General features: G+C 40.2%; 1 protein-coding gene across 1 annotated transcript; it reads left to right on the forward strand.

The window, feature by feature from the left end:
* Positions 1 to 3,562: 3,562 nt before the first annotated feature.
* On the forward strand, positions 3,563 to 4,729 carry LOC107382537 (uncharacterized). Its single transcript, XM_054738352.2, has one exon. The coding sequence runs from the start codon at positions 3,563 to 3,565 to the stop codon at positions 4,319 to 4,321; it is 759 nt and encodes a 252-aa protein (XP_054594327.2). The 3' UTR covers positions 4,322 to 4,729.
* Positions 4,730 to 15,841: the final 11,112 nt, after the last annotated feature.

A 15,841-nucleotide genomic window follows, 5' to 3' on the forward strand; every position in this document is an offset into this window, starting at 1 on the left:
GAAGTGAAATAAATTGCAGTTCCACCCTCATCCACTAGGGGCTGGTGTCAGAAGCGAGCAAATCCTCATTGACTCCCATGTTAAAAATACCAATTTGACAGCAGAAATAAACATGTTTACAGCCTGGTACCAGAACATGTTTTTGGTTTAAATGATCTAGTTTACACTCATGACAACTCTGAGGGGGGTGAATGTTTTCCTCACTCTTCTGTTTAAGTGTATTAAAAGCCTAAAATTCTGTATAATTAATGAGCATCAGACCCACGCGACCACAGAGCTAGCTCCGTGGAAAGGCCTCAGTAGAGCCTCGGTCTGGCCTGGAAACTGTTCCGGGATTTTGAGTCTCTGTGTGTGTGTATTCTTGTTTGGATATTATTTGTGCAATTGTTGGACAAAATGACTTGCTGTGGCATTAATTGCACTAATAGAGCGTCCAAGGAGTCTCCACTTCATTTTGTTCGGTAAGTAAAATTATATTTATGTATTTTAGGTCACTGCCGAGCTGAGCTTAGATTTTAACATGTACTGTGTAACCATGACATTTAAATGTAATAGGGTAAAACCCAGTGCATTTAACATAATGCTGCACTTTAGAAAATGGGTTGAAATATAACATGTTGGTGGAGCTGGGCTCCCACTATCGGCTTGTGGAGCTCTCGGGAGACCTCTGTGTTCCACCCGGTTCTCCCCTCCCCACAGCTCGGCGCATCTCTGTCTGATCGTGGCTTCGGTCTGCTGCGCGGGCTGCCGGCTTGTGGATGGAAGCCTTTCCACCCGGTTCTCCCCAGCGGCAGCTCTGCACATCTCAGATCGCAGCGGCGCTTGTCTGCTGCGCGGCTGCCGGCTGCCGGCTTTCAGCAGCTATCGGGAGACCTCTGTGTTCCACCCGGTTTTACCCAGGGAGAGTGTGTGCTGAGGGGGGTCAGTGGAGGGGGAGAGGCTGATGTATGGTGTGAAATTTGGAGGTGGGAGGGGGTTGGGGTTGTGGGGTAGTGGGGTGGTGTTGGTGGTACCTGTTGCAGCTCGGGGTGGGGTCGTATCTGTTAAAAAAACAGGTTAAGCTCATTAGCCCAGTTCTGGTCTCCATCAGCAGACTCACTGGCACCACTCCTCCCACTTGGACCTGTGACGTTTCTGAGGCCTCTCCATGCACCACGAGCATTGTCCTACACCAGCTGTTTCTCCAGCTTCTTCCTGTAGATGTCTTTAGCCCGTCTGATCTTATATTTCAGCTCCTTCTGGACCCGTCTCTGATCCTCTTTGTCTCCAGTTATAAAATATCATTTTCTTATAAGATGTTCAGCAAGGATTTCAGCTCAGAGGTCAACCAGGGTTTGTTATTCAAGAAACACCTCACTCTTTGTGTTGAGACAGTGTTATCTACACAGAAATTCACATAAGGTGCATTTGGACTGCGTAGTTCTGCCCACTTAGATATTATTTCCTAGAACTACCCTTCCCAGGGGAACATTTTGTTCGCACAGTGCATAGGGAAGTTTTTGGAGATGGACGTTGTAACGTGAGGAAGTATGGGTTTTCTGTGCCAAAGGTCGTATTTGCCCGGCTGGGTCAAAGCTGGGTCACGCAGCACCTTCACCCACAGATTAAGACCTGAGCAGACAGCAAGTCTGAAGGACTCCACAACATCGAGAACACCTGCAGCTTCAGAAGAAGGAGTTCTCACACAATCTAGTCATAATAAAGAGTCTTACGCTTCCTTTGTTTATTAATGCTAAATAATCATTTTATCACTTTGCTCATTATAAATGTATTTTAATCAAATGAATTATTATTATGCTTTGGGTAATCATAATGAACTATAATGAATCAGTATAATTAATTAAATAATGTTTTTGGGAGATGTTTAGCGATGACCTTCACACCTGCTCATACAGGGCTGTATCCACAGTAACTCAAAACACATTTGCTGTGACGCACAACAAGTTTGCTTTGGGAAGAGAAGTGGTTTTGGTAAGTTAGTCAGAACGAGAGAGACAACGGGAGAGAGCGGACGTGCTGAACAAACGCCACGGGGAACGGAGCCGTCGGCTCTTTTCTCCCCCCCACGCTATTTCTGTCAAGCCAGACAGAATAGCTGAAATGCAACCAGCTAACGCAGACTCGTCCCAGAGTCTTTGATTTCTGAGTTAATTTAAACTTGAGAAAGCGCATCTGCCGAACGCTTCATCAACGTGTACCGAGGACAACTCTGGACCGGATCGTCAGCACACCTTCGTCTTCTCTGCCAGCCAAGGTGTCCCCTGGATGAAACATCCTCCTGTGACGTCCGGATCCGAAAGGGAGTCCTAAGTTCGGTGAGGCAGAACACGATAGATAGTGTTCTGATGCAATTTTTCTAATAAGAACTAAGTTTAATTCAAACCATCATTTTCCACTCAGATTCACCTTTTCTCTCCCTGAAGCAACCTCAGACACCTGCATGCACGCATTCATAATTCCATCATCCTCAATCTTAGCACATCCAACACAAGGTCTATTTGTGCAAGCTTAAAATATCACCTGTTAAAGATTGTCCAACAAGGTTGCCAATGTTGATTAATTTTCCTATGATTGTCAAATTTCAAATAATCAGTTTAATTGAAGAATTAAATCTCTTAAATTTCAAACTTGTCTCTTCATTGAACTGAAACACAGACACACGGATATGATCGTCAGTTTATCGATGAAAACAACCTTTGAGTCTTCTTATCTCTATAACATTTGGTTATTAATTTATTAAAATTAATATCTCAAATTAATATGTAGAATGGTTCCTCTTTAATAAAAGAGCCATAAACCATTACACTACAATGTGATGAAACCGCTTGTAACAGTCACCTGATATTTAAGCTCCAGAGAACAAAAAGGAAACGAAACAACATCAACATGTTATTAATGGATGTCAAATATATAATATATATAATAAGCAGATTACATTTAGACTGTGGTTCAGAGTTTATTTTAACTTGAGTTCTGTGTGCGTTTTAGATGTTGTTGCGACCTTGCTCAGCACGCTTCGCCCTCTGTCTGGGTCCATAAACAAGCTAGTGACTGTTGGGAAAAGGTTGCTCCAAGCTTCACTGATGACCAATGGATGAAGCATTTCCATATGGCCAGGCAGACCTTTCAATACATCTGTCACCGCCTAAAGCCTCAGCTCAACTCAATTCTCATGATGTTATTTATGTAGCTTTTTAAAGGTACAAAGTAACTCCAAAGTGCTGTACAGGAAATAAAATAGGCTGAGCAACAGAATTAAAAGAAATTAGTACACAATAAAATAACAAGAAGGTTAAAAATTACCTGTAGGTGGCAGTATCTGCAGTAAGGCATTTCCTGTTTTCAGTGTTACACTCCGCGTAGCTGTTTGGTGTTTGGGGCTCGCTAAAACTGATTTAATTTCTCTTTACTAGGATATCTCTGAGTTATTGTAGCACAAAAGCACGCTAAAACACACATTTCTGTTGTTCCACCTAGATTTTAGGGAACCATTTGAGTTTGCACGCAGTTTATTTGGTGTTGAATGGGTTGCTCGCCTAGTTAGCTTAGCCTCAACACGGCTATGGCTACTTCTGTCTCTGCTTCTCCGTCTCCTATCTCTTGCTCTCTGTGTCAGATGTTTAGTTACTCCTCTGCCTCCTTTAGTGATAATGGTACGTGTAATAAATGTAGCATTTTTGTAGCTTTGGAGGCGAGGGTGTCGGAATTGGAGTCCCGGCTCCGCGCTGTTGAAAAACCCGTAAACAGCCGTAGCTACTTAGCTAGCGTAGGGCTAACTAGCTCAGAACAACCACGTAGCGACCCTCCAGTGGAACCCGAGCAGCCGGGACCTCAGGCCGGCTGGGTGACGGTACGTAGGAAGCATAGAACCCAGCCCGTGGGCCACCACCAACCCGTCCACGTTTCTAATAGATTTTCCCCGCTCAGTGACGCACCCACTGACAAGCCGACTCTGATCATTGGCAGCTCCATAGTCAGAAACGTGGCATTAGAGGCTCCAGCAACCATAGCTAAATGTTTACCTGGGGCCAGAGCGGGCGACATTAAATCTTACCTGAAACTGCTGGCTAAGGATAAGCGTAAATACAGTAAGATTGTTATTCACGCTGGCGGTAATGACACCCGGTTACGCCAATCGGAGGTCACTAAAATTAATGTTGCTTCGGGGTGTAAGTTTGCCAAAACAATGTCGGACTCCGTAATTTTCTCTGGCCCCCTGCCTGATCGGACCAGTGACGACATGTTTAGCCTCATGCTGTCCTTCAACCGCTGGCTGTCTAGGTGGTGTCCTGAAAACAAAGAGCCAAGAGACACTGAATGACCATCCTGTGAGGTACGATTCAAACCAGGCGTGTGCTTTCTCTGTGATGCCCATGCTAGAGAGTGTGGACAAAAGGAAGCCATGGTTGGCAGTGTCAAATACAGCCCATAAGTCGAGCAGGATAAGCACTGAGGAATTGGCAGTCGCTCTAGCTTCTTTTAAGGATTCCCTCACTGCTAACAGAGCAGTTTCAGTGGAGTGGCCCTTTTTGAACCCAGATTGGTAAGGGTCAAGCAGACAGTTTTGTGAGAGGTATTCTGTTATCTGCTTGAAAGCCACCCTTTCAATGATTTTGGACAGAAAAGGGAGGAGAGAGATAGGTCGGTAGTTCTCCACATGATTTGGAGGAAGAGATGGGTTTTTTTTAGCAGAGGTTTAACCTGAGCATGCTTGAGAGAGAAGGGAAATGTACCGGATGTCAGTGATGCATTGATCACATGTGTGACTGCTGCGGCTACTGTAGGAGCAATAGCTTGGAGCAGCTTAGTCGGAATGGGGTCGAGTGGGCATGTAGTAGGGCGGCTGCACGTGAGAAGCTTGGACACACAGTTCTCAGTGAGAGGGGAACAAGAGGAAAATGAAGCAGTAGGGCCTGAGATGGTTGGGCTGGAAGGAGATTGTGGTAGTGAATGTTCAGGAGTGGCCAGTTGAGTAAACTGTTTGCTTATCGCTGCCACTTTGTCAGTGAAGAATGAGGCAAAGGTGTCAGCTGATAGATTGTTGGTAGGAGGTGGAGACAGAGGGGTGAGCAGAGTTTTGAATGTTGAAAATAGTTTCTGAGAGTCAGTAGAGCTGAGAATTTTGTCAGTGTAGAAAGCTTTCTTTGCATCAGGGATGCTGGCAGAGAATGAGGACAGTAATTCATGAAATTTCAATAGATCACCAGGATCTCTTGTTTTGCGCCATTTCCGTTCCGCAGCTCTAAGATTGGTGCGTAGAGACCGGAGGGTATCATTTAGCCAAGGGTACGACTGAGAGGCTCTAGCAGGTCTGGTGGCTAAAGGGCACACGTTATTAAGACAAGAGCCGAGTGTGGAGCAGAGTGACTCGGTGGCTTCATTCACTTCATAAGCAGAGAATGTGCTGGGAGATGGAAGAGTGGAGGCAACAAGAGAGGAGAAGTGGTTGGGTCCCAGTTGACCTGGTTGTCGATATATGACAACCAAAAATAACTTTTTCGGTACAGTCACCTGGATGGCATGGTATTCAAAGGAGTTATATTTAGTGATGGGTAGCAACTGAGTGTATATCCATTTGTTGGAAATTAACATGCCCGTTCCACCACCTTGGCCAGATGCACGAGAAGTGTGGGAGAAAGTGTGGTTAACTGAGAGAGCAGATGGGGTAGCATTGTCACATGGTTTGATCCAGGTCTCAGTGAGTGCGTTTACATGCAGCCAGTAACCCTTTTAAAACCCAAATATTCACAATAACCCGGTTCCGCACGGCCATGTAAACACCGCCAAAAACCCAGATATGCTCATAACCGGGTTTTAAAAACCTGGTTACTACACCTGGGGTGACCCTTTTCTAACCCAAATGTTTGGTCGTGTAAACGCATACCGGGATATCCCCATCAAAGCGTGTGTTCTGCGCATGCTCTGTTCGCAAGGAATCTTGGTCTTTTGAGTGGCGAGACGTCTTGTATGCGCCAGAACACCGGAAGTAAACAACAAGTTGGGTGCAACATGGCGAGTCGCGGCACAGCACCACACTTTTGGAGTGACGAGGAAACCTCTGTCTTCATCGGTCTCGTGAAAAGTATGAACATTATGTCTTTTGTTGACGGCCGAAAGTACAGAGACAGCAAAATATGATGCATATTGCGTCTGGACGTAGTCCATACATCCTGACGCTACCCCAACGTCCGCGTTTAAATCGGGTTATGCAAGTTAGGGGTAACTCTTTCTATTTATGCTTGTAAACGGGTTATTCGGATCAACTCAGAAACCCGAATACCGACCTTAACCCGATCATAAACCGGATATTGGCTGCATGTAAACATAGTCAGTGAGAGCTAGTACTTCGAGTGACAGGTGGTTTGCATATGCGGTAATGAAGTCTGCTTTGTTTACAGCTGATTGGCAGTTCCAAATTCCCATAGACAGGTGGATGTCTTCGGGGGAGTTGGTTTTAGAGAGCAGAGGTTTTGAAGGTTGCGAAAGCGGTTTGCTTTGTGTGACTTTCCTCTGAAGCCAGTGATCACAGGTATAGGATAATGGCACATCTTGCTAGGTGTTGATGGAGCAGCGTCTGGGTCGAGTTTGTTTGCTCTGTGTACCTGCTCTGTGTACACGCACAGGTAGACACGTATGTCTTTACCCCGGAGTGTCTTCACAGCGGAGGGGCTGAGACACAAGGGCTAACGCTTCAGTTATGCCACCAAACCTATGCTGTGCTACTAGTTTGAAACAGGTGTTCATGCACCAGTTTTACTATATATATGCTTCCAGTTGGTAAAATCATTTGACAGCATGGGATAAACTTCCATTTATATTTATCCATTAACCCTGATGAACCTAATCGGTTGGGTAGATTACAGGCTTGTCTTGAGGACATAAAACATTGGATGACTCTAAACTTTTTGCTTTTAAATCAAGACAAGACGGAAGTTCTCATCTTTGGACCAGAAATCCAGAAAAAGAAATTGCTTAGCCAGTCGCCTGACCTGAATGTCATTACATTAATCTCCGAGAACAAAGTAAGGAACCTTGGTGTTATCTTTGACCAGGACATGTCATTCAAATCCCAGGTTTCACAAGTTTGTAGGATTTCCTTTTTCCACCTTCGGAATTTGCTAAGATTAGAAGTAGGGCTGCAACTAATGATTATTTTCATAATCGATTAATCTGTTGATTATTTTTTTCGATTAATCGATTAATCGGTTTGTTATTGTTTACTATACAAGTGATGAATACATTTCAGTTAAGAAAAAGAAAAACATAAGAGAATTGTGCAGTTGACTGCAATCTATTTTATTGCACATGAACACAGTCAGCGGTGTAAAATGAGCTAAACAGTGCAAAATATCAGTCCAGAAAAATTTTTGGCATCAAAATATAAGAGGTAAATTCCATAAAAAATAATGTAGACTCTAGAATAGAGTTTGTAAGTGGTATGCATTGCTGGGGGGTGAGTGTCTTGTTCCCCATGTAGTTGTCCATCGTTGCTTGTTTTTTTTCTGCATAAGAAACACAAATAAACTGAAATAAGTACACATATAAAATAAAGCAGCACACACACAACAACACTAAATCAATATTACATTATTTGAATTAATTAACAATATACAGTGATCATTTATTTTGACAAAAATGTGTTGTGAAGCGTTTTACAGTGTTAGATAGTAAAACAGCCTTTTAATAGTAAAAAAAAAAAGACTTTTTCTGAATTTCTCCTGTATTTAAAAATTGAAAGCGTACAACTATGTCGCGTTATATTCACCTGGACACAGCTCGTCTGTATATTTTTCTCCGCGGAGTTGTCCTTTTTTGAATGAGGAACATAGTTATGGGTTTGTGCCGTTTTTCTCTTAACGAGAACATTCTTATAAACAGACGTGTTAAATTTGGCAAGCGCATGATACACAACACGGAGGAGATTCACGATTGCATCTAGTCAATCAGAAGTAGAACACCGTAGACTGACGCAGCAAAAAAACATGTTTAACATCCACTATAACGAACTCAGCTCCCAAATTTGATCTGATTTAACAAATTTAACAGATTACAACCGATGTCAGATTGTGGTAAAAACAGACTTTATGCGGTAAAATGTGATTATTAAACGACTAATCGATGACTAAAAAAATTGTTAACTATTTTAGTAATCGATTATAATCGATTAGTTGTTTCAGCTCTAATTAGAAGCAGCCTTTCCAGGAGTGATGCTGAAAAACTAGTTCATGCATTTATTACATCAAGACTGGATTACTGTAATTCATTACTCTCAGGAAGTCCACAGAATGTAGTTAAAAGTCTTCAACTTGTCCAAAATACTGCAGCTAGAGTTCTGGTGAGAATTAAAAAGAGAGATCATATCTCTCCTGTCTTAGCTTCCCTACATTGGCTACCTGTTAAATTCAGAATAGATTTTAAGATCCTCCTTCTCACATATAAAGCTCTTAATAATCAAGCTCCATCATACATCAGTGATCTGATACGTTCCTAACCGAGCACTTCGCTCTCAGACTGCAGGTCTACTGGTGGTTCCCAGAATATCTAAACTTAGGATGGGAGGCAGATCTTTTAGTTATCAGGCTCCTCTCCTGTGGAACCAGCTCCCAGCCTTAGTCCGTGAGGCAGACACCTTGTCTACTTTTAAGAATAGGCTTAAAACATTTTTATTTGATAGGGTCTATGGTTAAAATCTGATGTTAGCCTAGATCTGGACAAGTGGGGGAGTAGAGGGAGGTGGAGTGTACAGTCGGTAAAGATGGCTCTACCTTGCCCTGCCTCCAACATGCCTCCATCTAAATAAGATAGATTATCCAGAGTTTTCTCTGTAGTTATGCTGCTATAGGCTTAGACTGCTGGAGGACACACTGACCACTTTTCACACTCTACTGCTTTCTTCTACAATCTGCTCTTTAACTGTATTATTTCCTGCTATTTCAGCTGTTAACTTTATTTTCTCTCTAAGTGTTTTTCTCCCCAGAAGAAGCTACAACGATGTTCTGATGAGCTGTGGTGGCCTCATGGAGGGGGCCATCGACTAGCACACTGCTGTTAACCACTAAAACATTCTCCCTCTCCTGATAATAACTTTTTGCTTTCCTTGACATCGGATGTGCTACTACTAGTTTACCCGTTTAATTATAGATCCACTAGGATAAATACAATAAAGTTTATCTTTCACCAAATACAATATTTACTAAGACATCACAATAGAACTATAGACACATTATTGTGTGTGTGTGTGTGTGTGTGTGTGTGTGTGTGTGTGTGTGTGTGTGTGTGTGTGTGTGTGTGTGTGTGTGTGTGTGTGTGTGTGTGTGTGTGTGTGTGTGTGTGTGTGTGTGTGTGTGTGTGTGTGTGTGTGTGTGTGTGTGCTCTGTCTTCTCCATCCCCAGTGAGTCGTGGAGGATGGCTGCTTATACTGAGCCGGGATTCTCTGGAGGTTTCTTCCTGTTAAAAGGGAGTTTTCCTCTCCACTGTTGCTGCATGCTTGCTTAGTATGAGGATTGCTCTATAGTCACTGACACTAGTCAGTGACTTGATGCAATTTGCTGGGTTCCTTATATAGGAAACATTATTTCTGATTGGCTTAATGAACTGTGAATTGGAATGTTTATTATGTGAAGTGCCTTGAGACGACTCTTGTCGTGATTTGGCGCTTTATAAATAAACTTGAATTGAATTGAATACTGAAGAGGTCAAACTGTACATGAAAAACTGACCATTTCTGGACGCTACAGGCGAAAGTTGAAGGCGCACTCTGGAAAACGATTACCCATGTGTTTAACCCTGTCGATTACATTGCCCTCTCTACAAATCATACAGAAAACATTAAACTTGAAATCAAATCTGATCAAGATAAACCAATCCATTTTTTATACAGAAAAACTACCGTAAGGCTCCATTTCCGGCTCGCTCCCACCTCTCAGAGAAATACAGCAATATAACGTGCGTGACGCGGTGTGGGAGGATTAGTTACGTTCTTTTACTCAGCTCGGCATACATCTTGCAAACGAAAAATGATTCATCACATGCAGAGAAATGACCCCAATCAATGTATTATTATGTAACTTAAGCCGGTCAGGGCCTCCCCGGTTTAGGAGGCCTTCCCTATTTTCACACCCGTGGCTTTGGTTCAATTTTCTCAAGACTCTTCAGATTCATTTCACCTTTTGTTAAAAAAGGATTTGCTTTGGCAAAGCCGCATCTGAAAAAGGCTGCGACGGGGATTGCGTCTGATGTGCTGATGCGGGCTGTCAGCAAAATCACAGAGCCTAACGCACAGGAGGGCTCGGGCTCACGGTTCTGTCAAGAAGAGTCCGGAAATGACCCCCGGTAGGCGTGAGAAGGGAACTACTTCAAGAAATGACCGCAGAATTAAACCCACAGTTACAAAACGCAAGCCTAAGAGGAAGAATTATCGGCAGGGCTCTGATATTTTCTAATCATGTCACTGCGTCACAGTAAATCATCAGAATGCACACTGAGTGAATCGGATCTTTTCACCGTCCCCATGACGCAGTTGTCTATAGAGGATAAAATCTACAGCAAGATCTTCCCCCTAGCAGCCCTCACGGATAACGGACCTGCAGAATTTGTAGTCCCAGGGCGTGGCGACAAATATTTAGATTTAAGTGACACACTGCTGTTTTTACAAGCAAAAATCAATAACGATGATGAATCTCCTCTTGCTAACAGAGCCGCCACCGCTCTGATTAATTATCCTATAAACACAATTTTCTCACAATGCAACGTGATCCTTGGCGACCGCCTTATTTCACAGACCAGCGCTACACATCCCTACATAGCGATTATTGAAACTTTGATGAACTATTCTGAGGAAAGTTTGAAATCTCAGTTCAGCGCCGGCTTGTTTTTCAAAGACACAGCAAGAGTGTTGGATTCTATTCACACAAACAATGGACCCAACAAGGGTCGTACACATCTTAACATAAGGTGGTCTGTGGAGAGGGTCATAAAAGGTCACAAAGCAATAAAACCGTCAAAAGTTTGACGAAGGGTGGTGCTTCTTTCTCTCTCACATTCCATCACCACACCACATCTCATTATTCATATCTTGTCATGTTTTGATGGTTTAGGAAATAAAAATTAAATCATTTCTAAACTACATACCGACTCTGTCTGAATTAATACGAAGTGTATTTATGGTCCCTGACCAAGCAAAGAACCCTAGGATCTTCATATTAAACATTCAAAGATCAATCAGGTTGATATTTCATATTTATATGGAATCATCACATCTTATTGGTCATAATTCATTTGAATTAATTGCTACAAAAGGAGAAAAGATAAAAAATATAAGGAAAGAGAGAGAAAGTGAATTGGAGAGGGGTACATTTGTGGATCCTGGGAAAGGCAGGGAGAGCAGAACAAGGAGAGGGTGATGAAGTTCCCACCAAAGGCTGAACAGGTGAGTTTAAAGGAGACCACCGAGTCCACTGATCTCAGGCTCAGGGGGAGAGAGGTCCAGAGTCTGGGGGCCACAGCAGCAGATGATCTGTCACCTTTGACCTTTAGCCTGGTGCTGCACAACCAGTAGGCTTTGATCACTGGACCTCAGGGACCTGCTGGGGGTGTAGGGACTAAGAAGATCACCAATGTAAGATGGTGCTTGTCCATGTAAGGCCCTATAGACCAGAACCAGGATCTTGAAATGAACCCTGAAGTTGACTGGCAGCCAGTGAAGCTGGAGGAGAAGCGGGGTGATGTGGGTGTGTTTGGAGGACTTGGTCAGAAGCCGAGCACAGGCGTTCTGAACCACCTGTAGACGGTTCAGGGAGGTTCTGCTCAGACACGTGAAAAGAGAGTTACAGTAGTCTAAGCGTGAGGAGATGAAGGTGTGGAGAACTGTCTCAAGTTCAGAGCGGGACAGAATGGGACTCAGCTTAGCAACGTTCCTGAGATGGAAGAAGGAAGAGCCAACAAGAGCACTGACATGAGAACCGATAATATCAAACAGATGGTAGAAACAGTACAAACTGAGATGAAAAAAATAAATAAAATTATGGCTTGATGGGAATTAACTCTCATTAAACACTGATAAATCATGTTTCATGATATTTAGTAAAAGTAACTCAAATGATACAAGTCTGTTAAATATAGATGATATTAATATTACAAGAGTAAAAGAAGTAAAATTTTGGGGAGTTATAATCGATGAAAATGTGTCTTGGAAGCCACATATAAACAATGTGAAAACTAAAATGGCTAAAACAATTGCAATGTTACGTAGAGTAAAATGGTCACTGGATGATAGCTCCCTCTATTTATTATATAATTCACTTATTGCACCATATTTGAACTATTGTATAGAAATCTGGGGCACAACATATAAAACTTATACTAATTATATCTATGTATTGCAAAAAAACCCAATAAGAATCATTACAAGGAGTAATTACAGAGATCCATCTAACCCGTTATTCATAAAAACAAAAACATTAAAATTCTGACCTAGTGGACGACAATATTTCTAAATTTATGTATAATGCAAACAAAAAAAACCTTCCTACAAATTTACTTAAAAGATTTATAAAAAGACAGAGTAATTATGATCTAAAAGGACATGAATTATTTACAATACCTAAGCATAGAATAATTATAAAGGAGCGCCGTGTCTCTATATATGGAGTTAAATATGGAATAAGCTAGGTAATGTAATCAAGGATGCGAAAACAATATTTACTTTCACAAAACTAATTAAAAATGAAATACTGGAATCATATACGTGCAAATCAATTATATAAAAATAAAGCTATAGAAGGTGTGTGTAGGTATATTCATGTGTGTATGTATACATAGAGCTCCGGACCCCACGTGACTCTCAGTTAGTAGACGCCATATTGGCAGGAAAAAAAGGTAAACAAACACGGATCGTAACCATGAACATGAACGGGATCGGCTTGGATTTTACTTCGTCAGAGTTTACTTCACACTTTAAAACTGAAGAAATCGTTTTATATAGTCAGAAATTAAATAGACTAAACATCTCCGACCCTTACCGTGCCCCTGGGATACTTTTTAAAAACGCCAGAAGCAGTCGGAGCGGACTTCTTACCGGACCTGGCTGGGGAACCCCTTGGGATTTACCCAGAGGAGCTGGTCCAAGTGGCTGGGGAGAGGGAAGTCTGGGCCTCTCGACTTAGGCTACTGCCCCCCCAACCCGACTCCGGATAAGCGGATGAACATGGATGGATAGATGGACAAATAACAGATTTACATGTAAGTAGTTTAAGTAGAGTGCTGTGCTGTTTGAATGTGATCTGACAATTGATCAACCATTGCTTAAAAATTAAATACAGCTTAGCCGGTTAATTGCTGTCATCATAAAACACGTAAACGGCAGCACGCAGAAACACGAGGCAACGTTTTACGTGATGTTTACTTGTTGCTATGAGTAATAAGACAGAAAAAGCCACGCCAAAATAAGTGTAGGAAGCCCACTAAGAATCGTAATAAAAGCATTTAAAATAAATACCATACACAGTTGAGGAAACGTTGGTTTAAGTACCTGATATGAAGCGGTCGCTGCATAAGTGAAAACCTTTACTCTCGGGATCCCACAGCTTCATTTTAGCCCGGTCACTAGCGCGTTTTATTACAATGATCCAACGTTTGCGGCGCTCCGGATCTTGGGGAATCCTGTAGATGGCTCATTCCTGATGTCCGTGTCTGTTCTGCATCCTGGGGCACAACAGGAATCTACCATATTTCCCGTTTGATTGAGTTTCCTGACAATAACAAATAGTCCAGCTTCCGGCTTCTGCCTGCCAATATGGCGCCGTTTCGATTTGAACTGTTGCATGCCGGGAGAAGTGACGTCAACTCCCGGAGCTCTATATGTATATATGTATGTATATATGTATGTGTATATGTAGTGGATACGTGTGTATGTCTATATGTATATGGATAGATGAAGTATGTGTGACCATATGGGCATGCGATGCACTTTACTGGGACCGGGTCCGTTCGACACCTCGTCTCCTGGCTGGCTCGCCATTAATATAGCGTTATGGATTTATGCTCTTTTATGAAAGAGAAACCACGCTACGTATTAATTCGGAATATTAATTTTAATAAATCAATAACCAAATGTTATATTGTTGTATATGTATGTATATATGTATGTATGTATGTATGTATGTATGTATGTATGTGTGTATGTATATATGTATGTATATATGTATGTATGTATATATGTATGTATATATGTATGAATATATGTATGTATATATGTATGAATATATGTATGTATATATGTATGTGTATATGTAGTGGATACGTGTGTATGTCTATATGTATATGTATAGATGAAGTATGTGTGACCATATGGGCATGCGATGCACTTTAAAGTATATATGTATGTATATATGTATGTATATATGTATGTATGTATGTATGTATGTATGTATGTATGTATGTATGTATGTATGTATGTATGTATGTATGTATATATGTATGTATATATGTATGTATGTATGTATGTATGTATGTATGTATGTATGTATGTATATATGTATGTATATATGTATGTATGTATGTATGTATATATGTATGAATATAAGTATGAATGTATGTATGTATATATGTATGTATATATGTATGTATATATGTATGTATGTATGTATATATGTATGTATATATGTATGTATGTATGTATGTATGTATGTATGTATGTATGTATATATGTATGTATATATGTATGTATATATGTATGTATATATGTATGAATATAAGTATGAATGTATGTATGTATGTATATATGTATGTATATATGTATGTATATATGTATGTATGTATGTATGTATGTATGTATGTATGTATGTATATATGTATGTATGTATGTATGTATGTATATATGTATGAATATAAGTATGAATGTATGTATGTATATATGTATGTATATATGTATGTATATATGTATGTATATATGTATGTATGTATGTATGTATGTATGTATGTATGTATGTATGTATGTATGTATATATGTATGAATATATGTATGAATATATGTATGAATGTATGTATGTATGTATGTATGTATGTATGTATGTATGTATGTATGTATGTATGTATGTATGTATGTATGAATATATGTATGTATATATGTATATATGTATGTATATATGTATGTATATATGTATGTATATATGTATGTATATATGTATGTATATATGTATGTATGTATGTATATATGTATGTATATATGTATGTATGTATATATGTATGTATGTATGTATGTATGTATGTATGAATGTATGTATGTATATACGTATGAATATATGTATGTATGTATGTATGTATGTATGTATATATGTATGTATATATGTATGTATGTATATATGTATGTATGTATGTATGTATGTATGTATGAATGTATGTATGTATATACGTATGAATATATGTATGAATGTATGTATGTATAGGTATATGTGCAAAAATCCTTTTGCTTTGTGAATTATTATTACTATTATATTTTTTTGTTTTTCTTTACAAATTGAACTCTAGTTAGCTAACCAGTCGAGCCCTTACTTTGTATAGGCTAATTTATAATTATTGTTATTTCAGTGTAAAAATGTCATTTTAGTTCAAACGGGGCAGATAACATAAGTTTTCTTCTTTCTGTTCCCTTTTCATTTTCTAGGTTTGAGAAACCTCATTTTATTTGTTAGTATTGTTTTTTTCTATTTTAATAATAAATGAAATAAATAAATATATATTTCTGTTTTTAATATGCGTTATGTGAACATATTAAAACAAATTTTAAAAAGTCTGAGTCCATTTTTTCTGCTCCCTGGTTTGTAATTTTGAGTCACCTTCCTGC

This window comes from Nothobranchius furzeri, chromosome 1, assembly GCF_043380555.1.
Source record: "Nothobranchius furzeri strain GRZ-AD chromosome 1, NfurGRZ-RIMD1, whole genome shotgun sequence".
Taxonomy (NCBI): domain Eukaryota; kingdom Metazoa; phylum Chordata; class Actinopteri; order Cyprinodontiformes; family Nothobranchiidae; genus Nothobranchius; species Nothobranchius furzeri.

Bases quoted from the DNA above. Each gene is read 5' to 3' on its own strand.
- LOC107382537 (XM_054738352.2), top strand. From the start codon at position 3,563: ATGGCTACTTCTGTCTCTGCTTCTCCGTCTCCTATCTCTTGCTCTCTG.